We start from the raw sequence: 11,342 nt of genomic DNA, 5'->3' as shown, positions 1-11,342 counted from the left end.
GCGCATGCGGTGACTGCGGGCGCCATGTTGCTTGAGCAGAACTGGGGGAGGTGGCGTCGGTGGTGATCGCTCCGGGTCGTCTTCTCCCTCCTCCTCCTCCTCCTCCTCCCCCCCTTTCCCCTACCCACCTGCTCACCCTCTTTCCTTCCTTCCCTTCCCCCACCTCGTCCTCCCGGGGGCTGCGGCGGAGCGGGCTGAGGGGGCAGCTGCGTGCTCCGGGAGGCGGCGCAGCATGAGCGTCGGCGGGGGGCGGGTGTGCGACCTGTCCCGCAGGAACCCCCAGGAAGACTTCGAGCTCATCCAGCGCATCGGTAGCGGCACCTACGGCGATGTCTACAAGGTGAGAGCGGTGGAGGTCGAGGGGGCTGTTTTCCTTCCTCCCTTCGCTCTTCAGCCTGCACAGGTCCTCCTCCCCGACACCCGCCCCGTCGTCGGGCAACCTCGCCGACTCTTTCCCCGCCTTCCTTCTTGGGAAAGGTGTTTTTGGGTGGTCCTTCTTCCATCTGCGAATTTTCTGGCCTGTTTCCTCTCCCTTCCCCGCGATACCTTTTCTCTTGCCCGGCCCTGTCACAGGATGGGTTTGACTCCCATCTTCAAATCCGTCTCTCTTTATCTCTTATGAATGCACCTGAACTGTCACTCGGTAGGGTCTTCCCTCCGAACTTGATTTTCGGGGTTCGGTATGGCCTTCCATACAGATTTCTTCCATCTGAGTTGGTATTATGACAGTACCAGCAGGGGGGGGAAAACACCCTGAAAAGCTTTTCTGCATGATTAATCTGGTAATTTAAGTTAACTCTGTAAGGAACCTGTACCCTCCACCTCTGGCAAACGAGGTCAGGCAGGGTGATAGTGAGAGACGGGCTTCTAAGCACACAGATCATAAGGGCCAAGTAGTCAGGGTGAACCTTGGCTTCTAATCTGCTTCCCGAGTTGAACCAACTTGCAGGCCTTCCTCAAGTACACTGGTTTTTCATCAGTGCCCCTCAGATTCTTCCTGAGATCTATAATGGTACAGTATTAATTTTCACCCTACTCATTGTTCTTTTATTCTCTCTTCTTCCAAAATCAATATGATAAAGTTCGTGTTTTTTTCCACAAGAAATGAATCACCTGATAATTATTTTGACAGTCCCTGAAATAATTTGGTGCCGGAACGAATGTTGTGCCTAAATGACTTTCTTTTCTGCTAGAAACTGTCCATATATTTTTGAAAGCAGGACACCATATGTTATTTGTGTTTCCCCTTCACTTTGACTCCCATTTCCATAAAGGTTTTGGATTCCCATCAGAAGAGGTCTTATCCCAATAAAAAAAAATGCTCTTACAGTCCTTTAGCAAAGTAGGACAGTTCTTATGACAGCAACAAGGTGAGAAATGGAAGGGATAACTTAAAGAGTTATTTGTATCTCCATCTGAATAAGTGAACTACATTTTTTTCGTTTTTTAATATAAATCAATTGAAGAGAAAACAGCCCTGCCATTCTTCAATATCTCAATTTGATAGAACAATGTTGGAGCATGCTTGTTATCCAAGTTACAAAGATAATATTCTAGGGTGTATGGTTACTGTGTCATTCTTTTTAAGCATCTGTTTTGTCTTACCATTTTTACCTGATCTTTCCAAGTAATGAAAAAACTATTATGAAAAAGAATAGCAACAGAGAGATTACTGAATATATTTTAAGGCTTTCATGTACAGATATAGTTTTAAATATTTGCTTACAGTGTGGCAGGAGGACAGATGCTCAGACAATATTGGGGGGGAGGGAATCATGAATGGAGCTCTTGATGTTAAATAAGAAACTAAAACATGAATTTGATATATGAGTCGGAAGTAGTAGCCAGGGAAATTTGCAGTCTTTATTTGGCATTTTTAAAGAGGATAAAGACAGTAGTAAACTTACAGAATTATAATAGCTTATTAAGGTGGTTTTGAGGCTGAATTTAAAACATAACATAAAAGCACTTGGGAGCCGTCTCATCATTTTTAATTAAACTTTTAAATACTTCCATGATTTTGAGATTGTGCCTTCTCAGGTTTGTTAAACTAGCAAAGAGATTTTTAACTATGATTCTAAAGCTGAAATAAAAGTAAATATGAAACAATTGTTTAAATTTTCCTGCACCTAACTTTCTAATATCCTAAAATACAATTTCAGGCTATTTAAAAAATTGGGTAAAGTATTACTAGCTTAATTTCCAGCTAGCTATGTTTTATTAACTTCATTGATTTCTGTTGTTTTTCAATTAAGCCCTTGACTTTCAACCTTTATTAAACAAAAATATTTGCATCTTCCATAAAGAAATTATTTTTAAAGTGTTGCATAGTCACATAAGTGCTCATATAAAATATTGGCAAAAATAAAGCAATAAATCAGAAGTGCATGCTTAGGTAAATCACATTGAGATTATTTTAATATTTGTCTTCTTTTACATGCTGTAACAGAAAAGAAACAAGATTATGCAACTGGAGTTAGTCAAAAGAACTTCTATAGTTGATTATACTTTCTTTAATCAACACAGTCTATGGTTAATTAATAAAACATTAATGCTCAGCAGGTGCCACAAAATGCTTGCCAGTGATAAAGAAAAGCTTAATTTTGGCAACTAGCAAAGACCAGTTCAATAAATTCTAATATTAAAATCACAATCATTTTTAAAAACAACACAGGGAGGCAAGTAGTAGAAAATACTGCCACTTTAAAAATGGGTTGATATGCACCCACATGAGAAATGATTTGCAAGCATATTTGCATACAAACACTTTACTCAATACTGTTACTGCATTAAAAGAAAACACTGCCTAGGCATCATTCATATATATTTTCTATGAAGCAAGAGGTATGAAACCAGAGTTTTACTGGTTTCTGTAGTCAATGTTTTGCTACTAAATATAATCAAAATTTGTTAATTAGGCAGTATATAAAGGATATAAATGCTTCAAATAAATCAAAATGTTTCTTTGTTTGGATTGCGGCATCCAAAGTGCCCAAAGACTTTCCAATTAGGGTATAACCAATTGTTGCTCTTTAAAAACTGTACAATTGAGGTAATATTTTTTTAAAATGTTGTGTTTAAATTTTTCATTTTTAGCATGATTTTAACATATATTGTGTGATGGGTCACTTTAGATTGAGAATTTATTCCTGGATGTTATTGCTAATGTTAGTATTGCATTAGCAGATTTGGTTGAAAGCTAGGTTTCTGGGGAAAAAACAAAGTCTATATCTGGGAATAGTCATCCTTTTCATTCCATATTTGTTGTGCTTCTGCATTGCTGAGTCTGTTTTGCCTCATAGTTGCTTACAAAAAATAATTAAAATAGTCTACATAACTCTGTAAAATTATTACTGGTATAATATAGCATTAAATAATAAAACATCCAGGGCCAGCAATATATACACTAAAGCAAACTTTGTAACAACAAAACATCCACAATATCTACAGGTACTTCTCAGGTTGTGACCAGAATTGTGACTGGAATTTCTGTCCTTAGCAAAGCAGACATTAAACAAAGCAGCATATGACCCTGACGCTTGGTGGCAGAATCCAGATTGCACTTGTTAGGCTAAGATTGTGCTTGAATCAGGGACCAGCAATGGAAGAAAATGACAGATCAAGAAGGGGCAGCAACAGGAATAGACAGTGGAATGCAGACTGTGATGGGGGGGGATGGGCAGGTGGGGGGGAAGTTGAAGGCAGTTTGCACAGGGCAGGAGAATGATGGGAAACAGTGACCAATCATAAGTGCGGGCTAGTTGCCAAGCTCTCAGATGTAGATTATGTGACCTCAGGAGTGCTGCAAGGGCTGTAACTTTGAGGACCAATTGTAATTACCTTTCATTCATCACTGTTATAATTTTGAGCAGTTGTTGAATGAATGGTCATAGCCCAAGGACTACATGTAGTACCATAAATTAAACTGATAATAATTAACCATAAACAGTCTCACAATGGACTTAAATTGGTATCAGGGATACACCTCAGCATTCAGTTGGAAAGGTATGCATTTTAAGAAGAATTAAATTTTGTCCAGCATGTTTGTCTTAACTATAACTGAGTATATATCTGTATATGCAAAGGACAAACAGCCTTACCTAGATTTTAAAATCTCTTGGTAAGTTATCAGTAGACTATTGATAATGCTATTTATTCCTTTACTGATAGCCTGCTGCTTGGAACTGAGTAAGAGAGGGAGTCAGAGAGAGATTTCAGAAAGAGAGAGAACTGTTAACCTTATGGTCCACTCACTGCCTACTTAAATTACACTCACAATATGTGCCCCTTGACTCATTACCTTTAAAGAAATAAGCCTTTGACCAAAAAAAATTAATAAAATGCTAGGTTTTATTCTTGTCTAAAATACGTTAAAAAATATGTGGTCCTTTTAAAATTGTTATACTCCAATCCCCATCAGTCTTTCTTAGGAAAAATTGATCAGATATATAGTCTGGGATTATCTGGGAGAAAACAGTTTTCCACTTTGTTCTAAAGCGGGGTCCCCAATAACCAACCCCTGGGGCGTGACACACTACCAGGCCACGGCCCGTTTGGCTTGCCTGTAACTAGCACAGAACCATCCTCTCTCCCCGGTCCACAAAGCCGGAAAGGTTGGGGACCACTGTTCTAAAACTTAAATATTTAAAAGCAAAGGACATTAGTTTAAACAATTAAATTCAAATGCATCTGATTCTTAGCCCCTGCGATCTGATTTATGGTTACTGTCTCACAATATATTTGTTTGTGATGCTGCAACAGAGCAAGTTTACTGTGAATATTATACTTAATATTCAGGTAAACCCACTCCTCCTCTTTCCTTTGCATCTTGTAGCACCATATATTTAATGTGTTTTCCTCTGCCAAATTTATCCTTCTGCCAAATTTATCCTTCTGCCACTATTTAAATGCTGTATCAGTTGTCAAAACAGGTATTATCTGAAACAAAAACATCGTTCTAGCTTCTAGTTTGAACTTCTATTTTCATATATCTGTTAACATTTTCATCTTCTGTTTATTCTTAAAACCTGTTAAGGGACCAAATTCTTTTAATTTGCCTATTAAATAAATAAATAATACATCATAATATTTCAATTTCTTTTAAAAGATCTTTCAGAACCAATATCAAGTCACCTGCAAAAGCCCTTAACTTATACATGTTTTAAAATATTTTGTCACACAATCCTCTCATTTTGCCTTATGTACAGTATTTTCAGAACTAAAATAAACAAGAGGAACAGTAGGCATTCCTGTCTTACTCCTTTTTATATCTCATAGAGTTTAGTTAACTCTTCGTTAACAATTTCCCACCAGCATGCTTAAAGTATTTAAGAAGAATATCATTGCATGAAGCTATTACAATACAGAATTAATTATTTTTGAATCAAAATTGAATTGTACTTTTCCTGTCTGTTTTGGCTTTTAAACTGTACTGTATGAATCCTTAATTCTGCTGTTGGCAGTTTTATTCAAAGGCAGAAATATTTGGTGGCAAATGGGATGTTATTTCATCAAGCTATTGTTTTGGATAAAGATAAAATATAGATAAAATAGGAAATTCCTTCTTGTTGCCAAAGAAAATCAAGAAGTGAGATTTACCTGAAGGATTCCTATATTTTATAATTTGTACAGTACTATACCATTATTAGGATACAATTAATTATGGTGTTTATAGCCCATCTATCTCTGGAAGTCCTCATTGCATGTGCTTGGGGATCTCTCTTTCTCTCCGAAGGCCTCATCTCTACAAATTGAGCTCAGTTTGAAGATATTTTTTAAGTCTCTGGATTTCTGCTTTTAGAATGATTCTAAAACACAGTTTAATTTACTCAATTTCTCTTTTTAAAAAATAGGCTCGGAATGTTAATACAAGTGAACTGGCTGCAATTAAAGTAATAAAATTAGAACCAGGTAAGCAATTTTTAACCTCAAAATTTCTATTTCCTGTATTTTTTTTAAATCACCGTAGCGTGTTTTCTTTCTTTTTAAGTGATACAATGACCCATTAGAATTTTAGCTGCACATTTTCCTATATAATCAAACATTGCCTTTCTATTGGAATGTTTAAATGATATGTAACTAGCCTCCATATCATGAAAGGATAACACTTAGGAAAGCAAAATAAGGTAGATGCATAAATGGGCCTCTTTAAAAAGTAGAATTGAAGTTGTTAATTCCACCTGAATTTGCATATTGAAAAAGTTGCTGTTGAAATGTTAATTTTAGTATGTGTGTGTGTGTTACTACAGTTTTCCTTTGCATGTATTATTTACAGTGTTTAATATGGGATTTAAACATATTTTACTTTTATTTTTAATACTTTTGTCAGATACTTTGAGTGCTGTTTGGTAGCAAAGCAGGATAAAAATAAATAAAAATGGAAACACTTTGAAGAATTTACTTTTCTATTTACCTAGATACACGCCCTATGAAGAATGTTTGAGAGTATTTACCTTTTAAAAGGCAGCTGGGGAAAGGTGAAATAAATGATGTGGAATTTATGTGACGTAGAGAAAGTGAACAGGAATGCTTTACTACATATAAGAATAACTAATAAATATTAAGATAATAAGTGGTTAGTAGTCATGGTGGTTAAACTACAGCACATTTCTGCGATCATAACTAGAAATATGTTGTACTAAGGACATTGCATAGGCACCCAATTAGCTAGTGGAAGAGAAAAAAATGAGGCTAGCTACTTGGTTGCTTTAATCAGCCAAAAGTTTAGAATGTTTTGGGGTTTTTTAAATTAAAACTAAAAAAAAAGAAAGAAATGGTAATAAGATTGGCATAAATTAACAATTTGCTGTCAAACCAGGAAATTGCAGAATCACATCCAATAGCATTTGCTCTGGGTAGTATGAGGGAGGCTTGAATTAAGGTTGCACTACAATGTAACTGTATTAATTTCAGAAGATGACCTAAGCAAAAATAGATGTAGGTAATGCTTTCACTGTATTTCAAGGTCCTTTATAAGTTAATAGAATATCTAGAGACTAGCACAACAGAATATAGACCAAAAGCAAACTGCCTACTCTATGATCTTACTACCAAGGTAAACATTCCTGGAAGCTGTAGACTTTTGAGCTAAATTAAAAAGTGTTTATTATTGATTGCATAATTTATGTACATGTCTTCAACTTTTGTTACATACTACTCTGCAGACTAGGTGTCATTAGATGTCATCGAGATCATAGGTTTTTATTTACAACTACAGATATTCTTGCTTGTTGATTTACAGCAAAACTTGTAATGCAGTCAGAAATGTTGGTTACAAAAGACAAAAATGAATATTTAAAGAATTTTCAGTAATTGCATTTGTAATATTTATCACAGCGACTGGTTCATAGCTTCTGTTCCTGTTGTTTCACTCCCAGTGTACATGTAAATCCATATTGCATAACCTCAGTTCTATATTGTTAAATATAAGATGAACAATGTCACAATCTGTTTTGGATAACATTGATGTCAGTTTCCCAATCCATAGTAAAATAGACATATATAATAATTCTTGATGGCAGGTATATCTGTATATCATTGCAAAAAATAGAAAATATATTGTTCTTTCTGTTGCTGGAAGTTTATTCAGTGGTTTCCTATGTTATTCTCTTTATCAGTAACACCTAGAGTTCTGAAGGACCATATTCCATGTTTTAAATTTGGTGGTGGGAGAATTTAGCATGGATCAGCCATTTCCAACAGTGGCAACATAACTAATAAATTTAAATACTAAATCCTATTTGTAACTATAGAAGTAAATAATACTTGTTCTATTTAACAAGATAATATCAACAGTTAATCTACGTTTTCCTGGTGAGATATTGATAACCTGTTTTAGTAAAATATTGATAACTTGAATGCTGGCATATTGGGTGATCATACTTCATTACTGTTTTCTACTAATATTAATTTTTTATTGTGTTATATCATGTACTTCAAAAATGGGTTAATATATATGTTGTAATTAAATATAATGGGGAAATAATTGATTTATTAATTTTCAGGAATTGAAGTGCTTTTTATGTAAGTAATGGGGCATTCTTTCTATAAGCATAAGCATAAGCTAAACATGCTTTTTTCATAGGTGAAGATTTTGCTGTTGTGCAGCAGGAAATCATTATGATGAAGGATTGTAAACATCCAAACATTGTTGCTTATTTTGGCAGCTATCTCAGGTATAATTTTTACGATGTACATAAAATAAGAATGTAAACATTGTTCACTGTTTGCAAAAATAAAACCTAGTATGACCCTGGATTTCTAATTAACTGTGGCATTCTATACTCCCTAGGAAGTTCATATTGTGTACTGCCTAATTTCAGTTAACAGATCACGCTAGCCAGATGAATACCAATGGTATTCACAATTTTTTCCCCTTATTTTCCTTCCCCAAAACTAAGCCCAATCACATAGTTTCATAGCAGAGCATGGCTATAGAGCTAGTTTATGTTATTTTAAAGTATAAATACTGATATCAAAACTCTGACAAACTCTAACATCTAGATATCGAACAAAGCAAAACGGATTAGATTTTAATTCATTAAAATGAATTATCATACTTTTCAATAAGTCTTCTAAATACAGAATTCAGTAGTAATTTAGAATTTTTGTAAGAGTCTGCTTCCAATAGTCAGACTTAGAATTTATTGGTACTGGAATTTCATGAAGAAGTGAGAGGAAAGTGGAATAGCCTTCTGTTTTGGAAAGATGAAAGTATTCAAGGCTTAGTTTTCCTCAAAATATATTGCAAAATCTTGAAGTTTCATAGTTAAGATTGCATGAAGTGTTTATAAATATGCAAAACTAATCAGACCCTTGATGTTTAGACGTGATAAATTGTGGATTTGCATGGAGTTCTGTGGAGGTGGTTCATTACAGGATATTTACCATGGTAAGTAGGCAAATATAGTATTATTTTGAAAATATGTATTTCAAATATAATGGTTGTTTTCTTTCATTAATTTGATATTGAGTACATACATAAAATAATACATTAACTCTTGTCCATGGGTACCACAAAATAATAAACTGATAATGTGAAACTTCATTAGTTTTAATTGCTGGAGACACAAGCCCTTCTGTCATAATTATTGTTTTGAAAAGTATATTATTTTGTTATTGTTAATTGAAAATTTAGAAATAATTGTATAAAACAGGCTAGCTAGTAATAGAGGCAAATATGGGGTATTGCCAGATGGCAATTAGCTGTTACCCTTTTTTTTTCCTCTTTAATCAGAACCACAGTGTGTATCATCTCAGATCCCTTTTCTGTGATCTTTCAGCAATCTTGGGGGTGAAAAGAGAATTGGAGGAAGGCAAATAGTGACCCATTCTTTAAACAGGGGAGATCTGGATAGTTACAAACTAATCAGCTTAATGTTCACATCAGTGAAAAATTTGGACCAGATTATTAAGTTTGTGAGGATTTAGAGAAGAGTGCATTGTTTATCAGAAGCCAACCTGGAACAAAGATAAATCATGCCAAACCGACCAGTTGTTTTGTTGTTATTATTTTAATAAAGTAATCAATTTAGTTGACAAAGAGATTGGCATAGCTTGGCTTCAGCAGAGTGTTCAATAAAGTTTGCCATGAGGTCTAGTAGAGAAGATATCAACAAAGGGGCTGGCATTGACTCTACCATTGGTTGAATAATCATACTCATTGAAGGTATTAAACTGGGAGGAATAATTAAGTGTGTAACACAGATTTTTTATTTTTTTAAAGAAAGAGCAACTTTTACCCAAAATCAGGCAAAGCAGTTGGGCAGATTGAGTTGCTCACAGAATCACAGATTCAGAGATCTATCTTTCTGCCATCGGCTACCTGAGTCTGTCACATAAAATTTGCTTGCAAACAAACTCACAAAATTAACTAACAACACACCATGTATGTAAATATTGAATTTTTATTTTTTTAAAAAGAGCAATTTTACCCAAAATCAGGCAAAGCAGGCAGGCAGATTGTGTTGCTCACAGAATCACAGGTTCACTTAGAGATCTGGGTTTCTGCCATTGGCTATCTGAGCCTGCACTGAATAATAGAAGCTTCAGTCCTAAGGGAGGTTCAGCTCTGCTTAAAAGCAGAGCCAAAGATCTAAAGATTAGCTAGAAAGCAAGAAATCCAATGATTGCCTGCTTTCTAGCTAATCTAAATCTCCTGGCACAGCAGAACAGCTGATGGTGGGGGGGGGGAGGAAAAATAGTAAATTAGCAGGCAAGTTTGCCAGGTAAGGAGTGAGTGGGCAGGGAGGGTTCCCGCGGGCCATGTGGGCGGGACAGACATGCTCCTGTGCAGTCTGGATTAATTGCTTTGGGGGTGTTCTGGGGATGATATTTCTCTGTGGACCTCCAAAATTTTCTCGCCGCGGCCCACCGGTTGGCGACCACTAGGTCAGACCACATCCCGAATATTGTATCCAATTCTGATGACTCAAGCTTCTCTCAGAGAGGAGCACTAAAAACAAGCAAACATTAAAGAATGTTTGCAAAGTCGTTTATTGAAGAAAAGCTTACCATTCCAAAGGTATACATATGCTTGAATGGTGCCCCATCTCAGTCATTTGGCTTCCTAGTTTGTTAGTTTATTTCTTTGAAATAACAATGATCAAGAAATCATAAAATGTTAGGGATTAGGGAGAGTATTGAGGGGGGAAAGAAAGGGAAATAGAATAGAAACCCTGTTTGGAGGGAATGGTAAATTAGAATTATACCAGAATATTCTGCAAGTTCCATTTGTAAAAATACAAATCATAAAATTAACAGCCCTAAACATTTATCTTATTTATTTACCAAATAAATAAGATCCATCTACCTCACCAAAGCTACTCTAGACAGCTTGCAAACATTCAATTAAAATGCACTATAAAATATTAAAACAATAAACAGGATCTTAAATTTAAAATTCAGTTAAAAGAAAATTGACCAGGATGGAGTGGGAAAGACCAGCATGTGTTCAGTAGGGATGTCAAACTATTTCATTGAGGGCCGCATCAGGGGTTGTGTTTGACTTTGGAGGGCTGGGGGTAGTGCTGGGACGCAGTTGGGGGTAGAAGCTAATTAGTAGCCATTGCAGCTTACAGAACAGCATTGTAACATGAACCAAGAACTGCCCTGCTCAGCTGTGTTCTACACTGAAGCTTCCAGATACTCTTTAAGGATACCCCATATAGAGTACATTGCAATAGTCTAGGTGTAGAAAATAGATGGCAGTTCAAACATTGCACATAATTTATCTTACAAATATAGCAATAGCACTTAGACTTATATATCGCTTCACAGTACTTGTACAGCCCTCTAAGCAGTTTACAGGGTCAGCATATTGCTCCCAAGGTAGGTCCTCATTT

The 11,342-nt window shown here is 35.8% G+C and overlaps 1 protein-coding gene across 5 annotated transcripts in view; it reads left to right on the top strand.

Annotated features, from left to right (window-relative positions):
• The first annotated feature begins 6 nt into the window (after nt 1-6).
• MAP4K3 (mitogen-activated protein kinase kinase kinase kinase 3) overlaps nt 7-11,342 on the top strand; it is a 51,418-nt gene continuing 40,082 nt past the window's right edge. For all 5 annotated transcript variants that reach the window (XM_026695951.2, XM_026695950.2, XM_087931266.1 and 2 more), the window contains exons 1-4: nt 7-340; nt 5,853-5,910; nt 8,084-8,174; nt 8,826-8,890. In XM_026695951.2, coding sequence (XP_026551736.1) covers nt 233-340; nt 5,853-5,910; nt 8,084-8,174; nt 8,826-8,890 — 322 coding nt within the window. In that variant the 5' untranslated portion in view covers nt 7-232. The remainder of the gene's footprint in view (nt 341-5,852; nt 5,911-8,083; nt 8,175-8,825; nt 8,891-11,342) is intronic.

Source organism: Pseudonaja textilis, chromosome 1 (genome assembly GCF_049901715.1).
Source record: "Pseudonaja textilis isolate UNSWEBS1 chromosome 1, rPseTex1.2, whole genome shotgun sequence".
In the NCBI taxonomy this organism is placed as follows: domain Eukaryota; kingdom Metazoa; phylum Chordata; class Lepidosauria; order Squamata; family Elapidae; genus Pseudonaja; species Pseudonaja textilis.
This window is presented reverse-complemented; position numbering and strand designations above follow the sequence as displayed.